The 13349-nt window shown below is 32.5% G+C and overlaps 2 protein-coding genes across 3 annotated transcripts; one reads left to right on the forward strand and one right to left on the reverse strand.

Moving 5' to 3' along the window:
* The first annotated feature begins 6497 nt into the window (after positions 1 to 6497).
* Positions 6498 to 9645, forward strand: LOC111317932 (glycosyl hydrolase 5 family protein-like). The gene is made up of 4 exons (XM_022920466.2): positions 6498 to 7016; positions 7643 to 7890; positions 7993 to 8513; positions 8596 to 9645. The coding sequence occupies exons 1-4, from the start codon at positions 6606 to 6608 to the stop codon at positions 9129 to 9131; spliced, it is 1716 nt and encodes a 571-aa protein (XP_022776201.2). The 5' UTR covers positions 6498 to 6605; the 3' UTR covers positions 9132 to 9645.
* On the reverse strand, positions 9576 to 11685 carry LOC111317933 (uncharacterized). 2 transcript variants are annotated; one of them, XM_089752542.1, is made up of 7 exons: positions 11403 to 11685; positions 11002 to 11153; positions 10788 to 10918; positions 10597 to 10684; positions 10063 to 10183; positions 9893 to 9979; positions 9576 to 9712 (listed from the first exon to the last, which is right to left on the reverse strand). In XM_089752542.1, exons 1-3 carry the CDS (start codon positions 11540 to 11542, stop codon positions 10842 to 10844), a joined length of 369 nt encoding a protein of 122 aa, XP_089608668.1. In that variant the 5' UTR covers positions 11543 to 11685; the 3' UTR covers positions 9576 to 9712; positions 9893 to 9979; positions 10063 to 10183; positions 10597 to 10684; positions 10788 to 10841. The 2 variants fall into 2 exon arrangements, with proteins under 2 accessions (XP_089608668.1, XP_089608672.1); XM_089752546.1 differs by having other exon boundaries at positions 10768 to 10918.
* Between the last annotated feature and the right edge of the window lie 1664 nt (positions 11686 to 13349).

Consider the following 13349-nt stretch of genomic DNA (forward strand, 5'->3'; position numbering starts at 1 on the left):
CAAGGTTCGCAAGGATTTTCATATTCACAAGAAAAAAAGATTAGCAAGATTTCAAGTTTCACAAAGGTGCAATGTTTGCAAAGATTTTTAGATTCCCAAGAAAGAAAGATTAGTAAAATTTTAAGTTTTACAAAGGTTCTGGATTTGTAAAGATTTTATAACAAAATTGAAAAAGTTAGAAGGATAAAGTAACTAAGATTGAGTTAAGATCGAAGATAACTGATCGAGAGGATGTCGCAGGTCAAAAAATAATTTAACTTGAGTCAAGATCGGATGACTGAGACAATACTGTGAGTCATGAAATATGACCTGGACTGAGCCAAGATCAAGTGAGTGATAACAAAGTAATGCAATTGCATGCCCTATGCAAATGTAATGTATGTAGAGTTGATATTATAAAATTTCAATTGTGGTGACGAGGTTCTCAAGATGCCATCCGTCCTTCTTAACTTCTCAGTATTAATAGTCTCAAAACAAATTTTATTAGTTAATCCATTCAATTCTTCTCATCTAGTCACAACTCATAAGTCATGTCAACCAATCTATCATTGAATTCATCATTGGGTCACCCTATTTGCTCATTTCTAAATCATTTTCTTATGCTTCTTTTCATTTATCTCACTTGAAATTCTTTCAAAAGAATGAAAAACTCTTCATGAAAAATGCCATTCATTTATTTACCATCATTCAAATAAGTGACAAACATGATACATTTTCTTGGTTCATTTGGGGGATGTATATTTAACAAAAGATAAGAGAAATGAGTCTTTATTATTGAGAAAATAAAATGTAAGGTCAAGAATAACTTAAAGATGAACAAAGGTAAAATGCTATGATTTATTCAAATAGGATCTTAATATCCAAAATAACGATTGTTCAGAAAATTTTGATTTCAAACTCAGGATCATCCTTCAAAAATACATTCCATTAATGTCTTCAATCTTCGAGCTAATTATTATCCCCCTTTCAGGGACCTTCACATGAAGTTATTTTTTTTAGTTTTCATCTTCACTTAAACAGCCCTTTCGGGTTTTTAGTTTAAGTTTTCCTTTTTCCTCATTTGTCTCTTTTTTTTTATTTGTTGTTTTTTTTCCCCTTTTTGTTATTCTTTTTTTGCTTTTTACTTTTTTTTGTACACCTTTTTCTTATTTTTTTCTCCTTTATTGATATTTTGATCAAAGCTTTATATAATCCAGTGACAAATCTGCCCTAATCCAACTCATAATTCTCTAAATCAAGTATTTATATTTGATCAAAATAGACTTTTAAGGGATTTAATGTAGGCTAGGATAAGTGGTGCCAAAGAAAAGGATAAAATAGGCCCAAATTGTATTTGAAAGGTAATCAAACCAAAGATCATTGCTTATGTGAGGCATTTTGACATTTTACCCCATCAATTTTCTTTTTTTTTACCTTTTTTTTTGGGTGGAGAACATTGGCATTTTGCTTTATCAATTTCTTTTTTTTTTTTTGTGGAGCACATTGGCATTTTACCTTATCAATTTTTTTTTTAATTTTTTCATTTGTCAAAAAAACTTGATCACAAAAGGGCTTTGCCTGTAAGAATGAATAAAATTTTCAAACTGTGCCCCAGTTGAGGGTTATTCTTGGTTAATGTTCCTCAAAAAATTTGTTTAAAAGGCTTAAATGGGGTAGCAAAAGATTTTTTTTTCTTTTGAAAGATAGAAGAAAGATGATCATTTCTCATTTCAAACATGAATACTCTCAATAAAGATCATTCATTGACTAAGAACAAATTTGTGAGTGAATAACCACAAAGATCATGTGTTGCATCATTTTCACCTTTCAACAAGCCAAACTTTTACCAAAGTTATTTTTTAACAGTCCTAATAAATCGATAATCTCAAATTAATTAATCAAACCATCATGAATGATGTTTTCAAAATCGAATCTTGAATTGTAATCATAATTGTTCGAACATTCATTATTCGAAGTCAAAAAAATAGGTAGAGAAAAAATGGTATGAGATGGTAAAGTAAATGATGGGTAATCACACAAAAGAAGAATGTCATGAAAATGCATCATATCTATCATTTTTATTAAAATGATAAAAAATAAGATGAAATTCAAACACATAAAAGAAATCCATATTTTCAAGAAATCCTAAAATGATAATCAGTTTCAATCAGCCTTCCCAAAATCATGCCCCTAGATGATTGGGCAAAGAGTTTTCATGGATATTTAACTCTTTTGATTCATTGAAGCTTGTTAAGCCTACTTGAATCAAACTTTACATCTTATGCTTGAAAGTAAGGTAATTTTTTATGGAGTGACCCACATTCCTATCATGATAGTCACATGTGACATTAACATGGTACCATTTGGGATAGGGTGGTTTCAATGATTTTAAAAAACTGGAGATACTAGGTCATTTTTGACCAATTCTGAAAATAGCTCAGTATAAGTTATAGGAATAAGATTAATGCGAACCTTTCTTGATTACCCTTAGATCTTTTAATATCAATCGCTTGATTGTTAGGCTTTGGAAATGGTGTAGTAATAGGATTAGGCCCATCTGAAGGTGCTTGAAAAGCTGGTTGATGAGGATTTAGAGTGATGTTGTTTATGGTTAGGAAATAAAGCTGGTAGAAAACTTGTGCAATATTATTGGTTGTATGATAATAAGCAGGATGAACATATAGTGGATATAGGGTATAACTTTTAGATTGTTGCCCTTTAAAACTCACCACTTGGGCTTCATTTTCTTCTTCTTTAGGCATCTTACCTTTCTTGGCACTGTCAATCTTTTCCTCTTCAAGCTTGTCACTCTTGATGGTATTTTCAATAATCTCTCTTGAGATCACCATATCAACAAAGTTTTTTATTATGTTTCCTTTTATCTTTTCATAATAGAATGACTTTAAAGTACTTAGAAATAACATGTTGTTTCTTTCTCTATTAGGGGAGGCTGGACCTGACCGACAACATCTTGTCACTTTTGAAAATATTCTTTGAAAGACTTATATGCTTTTTTTTCCATACCTTGTAATGAAAGAAAATCATGAACCTATGATGTGACAGTATTAGTTGATAAAGGATCAAGTCAAATCTTTTTATGACTTAATGTGAGTCATATTCAACTAGACATATCACCTTGTAGTAGACCCGATTAAACTATCCTGAATACATGCATTAACAGTTTTTCATTGTTGGCATATGCTGTCATCTTACGATAATACATTATGATATGCATAATGGGGCACTTGGTATCGTTATATTTCTCAAATTTTGATACCTTAAATTTTAGAGGAATCACAACATCTGAAATTAGGCAAAGGTTGGCAACATCCATGGATCCATAAAAATCAATGCCCTCTATAACCTATAATTTTTTTTCAATCATACTTATGGTTTGATCGATCTTAAAGTTTTCTGAGGGTACAACCGTTTGCAGGTTTTCTTTCTTTTTAGTTTCATCCATTTTGGGAATTTGGATTGGCTTATCTGTTTTTTCAATGAAGACAAGATTGGTATAGCTTTGAACATTCCCTTGATTGAAATTTGGGAATGTGGTCTGTTGATGAAAGCTTAGAGTAGTCTGAGTTTGATGTGGATCGAAACCTGAAGGATATAGTGGCTCAGTATCTTCATGTAAGATGTCTTTTTTTGTTACCTTTCCTTTATTTTCTTTTTCTAAAGCTTCCAGGATTTTGCTCAATTTTTTTTCAAGTATCTCTTAAGCCTTTTCTATTCTTTCAAGCCAGTCTATATTGTCTTGCTTCATTTTTCTGGCTCAGTTCTAGTGTAACACTGATGTTGATTTATCCTTAAACCTTGATTTCCCTTAATTATGATAAAAATTTAGAATGATGTTTATGGATTTATAAAATTATGTATGAAAATGAATGCAATGATGCATGAATGCATGCATACATAAAAAACGGTTAGTAAGCATAATATGTAATCTACATGTATATTTATGGATATGCATAAAAAGAAAAAAAATAAAAAAAGCCAAGAGAATCGGTTAGTCATCTCAAATAAAAAAAATAAAGAATAAACATTACAAAGCAAGAAAATAACATCATGACCCTAGATTTGGGTTAACTATAAAGAGTGGAAAGACATGGATCTATCTATGGTTGGGCTCTTAAAGTTAACTATATGCGATTTGGGTTAATTCTAAAAGGTTTCCAAATTGTTCTTTACATCATGGTCCATCATAGACTAGTAAGGCACCACAATCTTCATCCATCATAGGCTTCAAACGGAAAGGGTTTAATCTGAGTGGGAGTATTTTGCAGGCCCATCCAAAGATATGAAATCTCACAAGGGCATAAATACTTCACTTCTTCCTAGGGGTAGTGCCCAGGTAAAGGGCTTATGTTATGCACATGTAAATAAATGATAGATATATACAATAAATAGATAATTAGGTAAACATAAACAATGAAAAATAAGCAAGTATACACAATGAAAGGGAAAATAAATAATAAAGCAGATATAAGTAATAAAAGGAAATAAAATAATTTCAAACTTATTAAGTAAGGCTTGGATAATAAGAAATTATTTATTGGCTTGACTCTTAATGTTCCTAGTGGAGTCGTCAAACTGTCATAATGTATAGATCCGTGGACCTACCACTAGATATGGATGAAAGAGAGTCACTACTAATCTTTTTTGGTTAGGTGTGATTGGTTACCTGATTGAAGCTGATCTGCAAAACAAATGTTAGGTTCGAAAGTCGATTGTATATAGAGAAGGTTATAGCATCCTCACAATGCCTATCCCAAGGATGATACCAGTTTGATTTCGAATTATCCAAGCCTTGATCATTTTTATGATTTACCAAATAATTTAACATTGAATTATTAATTTTATTACATAAAGAAAACAATAAACCTCAAAATTTTTTATATTTTTTATTATTTTGACAACATTATTTACAAAGGTTTTTTTTTTTTTCCTTTTTGGCAAAAAGATATATATTTTATTTTATTTTATTTTTTTTTTAGGAATATTAGTGGTAGAAATATTTTGTTTTACTTTTTTTAAAAAATAAAACCAAAAAATAACAAAAATAGGTTAAAAATAAAATAAAATAAAATAAAATAAAATAAAAAAATAAAAAAAAATGAAAAAAGAAAAACATGTGATCGGGTCGGGTCGGAGCACGGGTTAACACGCGAGTCATCGGGTTTACGCATGGATCCTAGCTTACCCAAAACGGTGTCATTCCAGAGCAGTATAAAAAGGTACCTTTCACGTTTTTCCTTAAAAATCTCAGAGCTTTTCTCTTTCTAGCCAAAAAACCTCTGCCTTCTCTCTAAAATGTTCCACCAAAAACTTCAACTAGGACAAAAAAATCCACCAATTTCTGGAAGAGTTACCAAAAAAATAAATCGAAAATTGGAAAACTATCGATTTCTGAAAAATTGGTCAAAATGTGATAAAAAAATTTAACTAGTTGCTAGTAACTTTATCGAAAAATTCATACTTCGTCAAAAAATTCAACCAAATCCAAAAAATTGAAAAAAATCCAAAAAACCTCATAATCAATTCTAAATCCTTATCGAACTTTCTACAACCTCAAATTTACCTTCAAAAACCCACAATTACGCCCAGAACCACAAATTAAACCTTAAAATCCCAAGATCAAATTTCAGAACCTTTTTTGTTTAAAATTTCTTAGATCTTCTTTCAATAATTTTCTCTTTGTTTTTCTGTGTTCTTGTTTGTTAGAATCAATCCAATTTATAAACAACTTTTAGGAGTAATTTTAGGAATTGAACATAATCAATCCTAGACTTGAATTCTGGGATTGTATTCTGTCTAGTATGATTTTTGGTCCAAAATTTTAGCAATATCCCATTAATACGATTTGGCACTAAGTGTTTGACTCAACAGGATTCTGATTTCGATTTTATTTATGCTCACATGTGAATTAGAACAGAAAAGGAAAAAAGAAAAGAAAGAAGAAAAAAATGAAAATAAAATAAAAATAAATAATAATAATAATAATAATAATAATGATGATGATACTTATATTATACTATAATATATACAAAAAGAAAAAGAAAGTAAAATATAAAAATAATCGATCCAATCAAATTCGGACACAAATGGATCTAATCGGACTTGTACTTCAAATATAATTTGATTAAACGCCAAACGAGCTAAACACAGATAGACCCGAATGGACTCAGACATAAATAAACCTAAACGAATCTGAACACAAATAAATGTATACATTTATAATTATTTTTAATTAATAAATATTATTTAATAAATTTAAAATTTAAATACCACCACTTATAATCTTTTATTTTTACTTCATATTAGAACTTTTTTTGCACGTTACATCTATATATAAATATATATATATATATATTTTATATATAAGATAAATAATAAGTTGTTGCGCAAACGATTAAATTTCAATCGCATATTCATGGCATTTGTTTATACGATAAAGAAATGTATTTAAAATAAAAAAGGAAAAAATGTATAAAATATCTTTTTCCCAAGGGATATTTGGGGGTTTGGTTTCATTATTGACAACGACATACCAAGTAAATAAATAAGACGTTCAAGCCCTCCTCCCGTGGAACACTTCCCACAAATTGAAAGGAAAAAAAAGAACCATGGGAAGGCACATTTCCTTGTTTATCCTCCCTCTATTCCTATTCTTTCCCACCATCATTCAACATGCTAAGCCAGCCATGTCTCTCCCTCTCTCGACAAACTTGCGTTGGATCGTCGACGAGAAAGGGCAGCGGGTGAAGTTAGCTTGCGTGAACTGGGTCTCACATCTTGAACCAGTGGTTGCAGAAGGGCTTAGCAAGCAGCCTATGGGTATGATCGCCAAACGGATTGTGTCAATGGGGTTTAATTGCGTTAGGTTCACCTGGCCACTTTTTCTGGTCACCAATGACTCGTTGGCCTCTCTCACTGTTAGACAATCTTTTCAAAGTCTTGGTCTGCTTGAATCTATCGCTGGAATTCAGGCCAACAACCCCTCCATCATCGATGTTTCCCTCATAAAAGCTTACCAGGTATGAAAGTTTCTGCCCTTGTTCTCCCCCCACCCCCCTCCCCCCCAGATAGATTAGATTGCCACATCCGACCAGGAAAGAAGGATAAGGACAAATATGAAAAGAGGAAAACTGGGAAAGGTGAAACTTTTTTGGAGACCCCACTCTTGAACAAACTCAAACATTAAAAATACGTGTTTCTTTACGGCATTGGCTAAGGACTTAAAGGTTATCCAAAAACCAACAAATTGATGACAATTGCCTTAAATTTTCACCGACTCTGTTTTTTTTTTTTTATTTATTTATTTTTTATTTTTTTAATATTTAAATCTTCAATTTATCTTGTATGGTACGGCCAAGCTTATTAATTATTTATTATCCTATAGTTTAGACTTTAGAGGGAAAGGTTTAGTCAAAAAACGACGATAATTACAAAGTTGTTGTAGGAAATGATGGCAACGACAATTAGATTATTAGCCTTAGCCACAATATTTATGCTTCATGATTTAAATATCAATTTTTCTTTGACAAACTGGTAGTCGTTTCTTTTCTTCTGTTTTAATAAAAACAGTATTTGATGTTGAAATGCCTGGATCAAGTGATTTTTACTTTATTTAGAGTTTCTTATCCGAGGAATTCAATTTCAGGCAGTGGTATCTAGCCTTGGGGAAAACAATGTAATGGTCATACTTGACAATCACATAAGCACGCCTGGTTGGTGCTGCAGTAGTTTTGACGGCAATGGTTTCTTCGGTGACCAGTACTTCAATCCTGATCTATGGATCACAGGCCTGACTCGGATGGCCACCCTATTCAATGGTGTCACCAATGTGGTCGGCATGAGCTTGAGAAACGAGCTTAGAGGCCCCAATCAGAATGTATCTGATTGGTACAGGTAAAGGTTCCGTTCTAGCAAAAGAGAACTGAAAAATGTTTAAAACAAAAAGGGTTAAAAAAATTGGAAAACTTATTACAGTTATGTTGATGATTGAGTTAGGTACATGCAGAAAGCAGCTGAAGCAGTGCACTCAGCCAACCCAGATGTTCTTGTTATACTTTCTGGATTGAGTTATGACAAGGACTTGTCATTTATCAGAAATCAACCAGCAAATCTCACGTTTAGTGGGAAACTAGTATTTGAAGTGCATTGGTATGGTTTTTCAAATGGGCAGGCATGGGTAGCTGGCAACTCAAACCAGGTATGTGGCAGGGTGGCAAATGACATGATGAGGACATCAGGGTTTTTGGTGGATCAAGGCTATCCATTGTTCGCGAGCGAGTTTGGGGTAGACCTAAGAGGAACCAATGTCAATGACAATAGATACTTGGACTGCTTCTTAGGTGTTGCAGCTGAACTTGACCTGGATTGGGCATTGTGGACACTGGTTGGGAGTTATTATCTGAGGGAAGGGGTCCTTGGGTTTAACGAGTACTATGGAATCTTGGATTGGAATTGGTGTGATATCAGGAATTCAAGCTTACTAGAGAGAATTTCTGCTCTCCAGTCTCCTTTCCGAGGTAAGCAAACTTTATTTTCCCTTCTTCTAGTTAATGCAGTGTCCTCAAACCCAGTATTTATTGCTTCAACAATGGCATGCAGGGCCGGGCCTATCAGAAACCAAACTGCATAAAGTGATCTTCCATCCCTCAACGGGGCTTTGTGTCCTAAGGAAATCATTGCTTGACCCATTGCACTTGGGTTCCTGTACTGACTCTGAAGCTTGGAGATACTCACCCCAGAAGACGTTGGTAGTAATGGGAACTTATTTCTGCTTACAAGCTGCTGAATCAGGGACGCTGGCAAAACTTGGTATCATCTGCAGCGAGTCTAATTCAAAATGGGAAATGATAGCCGATTCCAAGATGCACCTGTCATCTAAGCTCAGAAATGGCACATCCGTTTGCCTGGATGTGGATTTGGACAACACTATTGTTACAAACAGTTGCAAATGCTTAAATGAAGATAACACGTGTGACCCCGGGAGCCAGTGGTTCAAACTTGTGGACAGCACAAGGAGCAGAAATGGGGGGAAAGCTTTCTTAAATTTTGACTCGATCCTTGACTTACCTGGAAAGGAGTCTTCTGGAACCTTTTGGGTGCCTCGATATAAAAGATTTTTTCAGCGAAGCAAATAGGCAAGGGGTTACAATTAAACATTCCAAGCAAGTTTAGTCCAAAGTCAGAGATATATATGCAACTAACCCTATGCTACAGGACATGTTCTGTGGTCCAAACACCAAAGGCACATCGATTTACTAGGCCTCGCATAGACTGTTGAAACTGTTGGAATTGTTTCAACATGCTGTTCCTCTGTTCTACCAGACTGAAGAAATTATGTTGGTCATGCAAAATTCAGTTCATGTGATCAACAAAACAATTGCAACTATGCTTGTGTTTCCTTTGGTAGAGAGTAAATTGAAGCTGAAAGACAGATCAAAAACTTGGGTGCAATTTTTTTTCTCAAAATAGTTATTCCATTTGCTAAGAGCCAAACCAATGTCCTCAGTTTCAATACTTTTTATAATGCATGTGAATGAAACTACTGTACTGTTAGAATCCTAAACAAACATATGATGAATGAACAACAATGAGATTATGAAGCAGCATATTTGAATCACCAAATGTAGATCAGTGCTTTATTTATTCTTCCATTGCATCTCCATATTCAATTACTTCTACTCTTTCTTTAATGGTGTAATCTTTGTCAATAGAGCCCCTGCACCATGTATTGTGGCATCAGGTTATTGTCAACAATTCAACAAGGATGCATTAACTTGTATGCCAAAAATTAGTACTGAATGTAGCCGTTGCTTTAGAATATCTCTATTAGAGAAGCTAAGGACACAAATAATAATTAGAGAGCAATAGACAACTGATCCCGAGATGACATGCTTACCAGTCTTCTTAGGAAATGAAAATCCTTCAAACCGATATCCTCATGCTGATTTGGGACTTGATAATTTCTTAGGTATTCCTTGTGTCCCTATACAAGCATCATAAATAAGTTAGAAAACTAAAAGGGAGAAGCCAAAAAGAAAAGATGTCAACCGAATAAAAAATTTTTACCCTATCAGAATACAGTGAACCTTTTTGTTATAACACAAACATCAATGTTAATCCCACTGCCCAAATCATTGAAAATGGCAGCACAAATGGCCTCTCATACCAAATTTATTCCTTCTTCTTTCTGCACAAACAAATTATTATAACATATTAATGCATCAAAAGTAAGACGCTCCAAATATCTTGATTAAAGACTAGAATTACATTCTACAGCTATCCTGAAAAGCAGTTTTGAAAAACATACCTTTTGTGCTTAGAAAAAATCAAGTAAATACTGTACTGATCAAACCCAGAGCAATTTTATGAATTGAAATGAATGTCAGCACAACTTCATGTCAAGTAGCACAAGAACTTACAGTTAGTCCTTTGCGGTATTTTAACTCCAAAACTGCCATAGCAGCAAGTGATCCAGAACACATAGTTGCAAATGGCAGAGTGTACATAGATCCATTTGGATTGATATGTATGAACACAGGTAAATGCAAAGAAAATGGAATCAGAACAATCATAACAATAGGAAAAATATTAGATTCTCACGTGCATAACTCAGCTCATCATATGTAGATGTGGCCCAGTCACATCCACTCCAACGAGCACCAAAGCAGCTTGAACATATCCTTGGTAGCTAGACAGCAGGACAAGTAAAAACCAGTAAGACCTTGTTTAATCACAATCTACTAATAACGAAAAGATCTAACTATACCTCACCCTCTCAGATATCGGCTTACTTGAATAGAATAGATTTTAATAGAGCCAGGGCTGTTAGGACCCTGGATTTTCGACTAGTATGATACAATGTAGCCGCAGTTGGGAGCAGACCATGTCTTTATAAAGCCCAATGTAATCCTCACATATAGCACTTCACAATAAACCGAAAAACTTAGGAAAATAAAAAGAGGCCAAAAAGATACGCAAGAATATTGGTAAAAATATTTTATATACCAGTCACTGCCTCTGTATCAGAAGCAGTTCCAGCTCCACAGATATGAATGTTCGCTGCCATATAAAGAATTTTCTCACAATTCTTACCACAAACAATGAGTCCTGCAGTGGCTCTTGTATCTGCTCTTATCTGCTCTGAGAGTGACACCTTCCTGGTACAAAAGAATAATAGTAGCTCATAAGCATCCCATCTTCACAAAAAGATTAATGGTTGAAGTAAGAGAATTGAACATTTGAGAATCACAGATTGATTGTTCAGAATCCAACAATTGAAAATCAAAGCCACATAATAATAGCTCTTCTAACACTACATGGAAGCAGCATTAAAGTTAACAGTGCTAAGGAATCACATTCCCAGAATACTGATGCTATACCTAAGCAAAAGAGTTGTTAGCAATTACATTATCATAAGTAGACAGCAGAGCAAATTGATAAGAAAGATGGAAGAATACACCCTTTTTTGAAAGGATTTGCATTTCTTGTACACAATTCGAAGCTGTAACCGCCTTTTGCAGGAAGCTCCACAACTGCCTTTTGACATTTTTTGTAGTTTTATTTAAAAACAAAAGAAAAAAAAAAAATGCAGATTGCATATATTTAATCAAGTTTTTGAAACTAAACATTGAATTTTACAAGGCAACAAAATTTCAATTATAAAGGTTTTTTTTTTTTTAAAGATTTTTATTTAATGACACCTCCAAGAATTACATAACAGAGTCTTTGAAGAGAAATTGAATAAGAGCAAAATTCTTGCTAAAAATTAAATAATCCTAGAGAGAAATTTGTGGAAACCCTAAATTTCTTATCATCGACCGTTCAGAGAAATAATCACGGCCTAGCTCCGTTTGGTTACCCGGAAAATGAAGGAAACGACAGAGAAAAATGCTCTCCTAGCATTTGTTGCGCTTTTTCCACATTCAGAAGCACTTTAAAATTTATATACAAAAAAAGTTCTTTAAAAATTAAATTATAAATAATATTATGACGTATTTGGTACAGAAGATCATAGGGTATTATAAGATAAAATTATAATAAAATAAAGTTAAATTAAATTATTTTATTTTATTTTATATTTGATTTGTGTAAGAATTAATATAAAATAATTTATTTATTAATCAAAATTATTTTTTAAAAATTAATTTAATTTAAATTATTAATATAATTTTTAATAATATAATAATAAATTTAAATTTAATTTCATGAATTGAAAATAATATCTTTATTTTAGGTAATTAAATTATCTTATATTAAAAAAATAATTAATTATCTTTATAATTATATTTATTTTTTAAATATAAATTAATTATTATTTTATCTTATTTATCATTTTATACGATATACATGATCTAATAATATGTCATTAACTTATATAAAAAACAAGAGTTATGGCTCGAGTTTTTTTTTTTAAAGTGTTTAAGATATAATAATATTACAGAATATATTTGACCATATCAATTGTAACAATAATTTCCAAAAAGCAAGAGGAACTTTTATCCTTCACATGATCTCTTCACATACAAGAATTTTCATTCACCTTACATGAAAATTAATATCTATGATCTGTAAGGCAAAAAAAAAAAAAAAAAAACCCCTCTGCTTAGTACCAAAGAAGGAAAAAGAAGGCTTCCGTAATTTTAATAAAATATTGGGTCCCTACTGTTGTTCAAAGTTAAAAGATTGATCTCCATCACTGTTTTTCCTTTCCCTAGCAAGAAGCTTTAATCCTCACCTCCTTTGTCTTTGATTAATTCAAAGCATCCATTTCAACGAGCAAGAACATTTAATAAGGAAAGCAACATCACGGTACTCCAATTCTTTCTGTGTTGCAGCCTTTTCTTCTTTGCTCTGTCTGATTAACAAACTATTAAGAACGTTTAATAGACTTTGGGGTTGGACTTTTAACTACGGTTAACATGAATTACTTTTGGATCTCATAATTTTATAATACGAAAACATGTGAGACAAAAGTGAGGAAACTTAAAATTTTATAAAAATATATGAATTTTATTAAATTCAGATGTAAGCAGCTTACGAAAAAGTTGACCGCCTATGAATAATTGTAACTAAATTAAGTAGGAAATCTCAACAGATTTTCTGACTGAAATAACATATGTTGAAGGGACTGGAGACTGATGTGATGATTTCCGAGAGAGAAAGTTAGCATTTCAAATCTTATTTAGAGGAAGAAAAGGGAGAAAGGAGGAGTTACCGACCGATTTCTTCCTCTTTTGAATTATTATAATCTGGCATTCAAGTTTAACTTCATAATAGTGGTGGAAGGCCCTCACTGAACATGTCAATGACAAGCCTTTCCTAGTCTAAAAATGCATGTTTTACAATATGCAATT

Source organism: Durio zibethinus, chromosome 2 (genome assembly GCF_047325235.1).
Source record: "Durio zibethinus cultivar Kanyao isolate XHJ-2024 chromosome 2, ASM4732523v1, whole genome shotgun sequence".
NCBI lineage: Eukaryota > Viridiplantae > Streptophyta > Magnoliopsida > Malvales > Malvaceae > Durio > Durio zibethinus.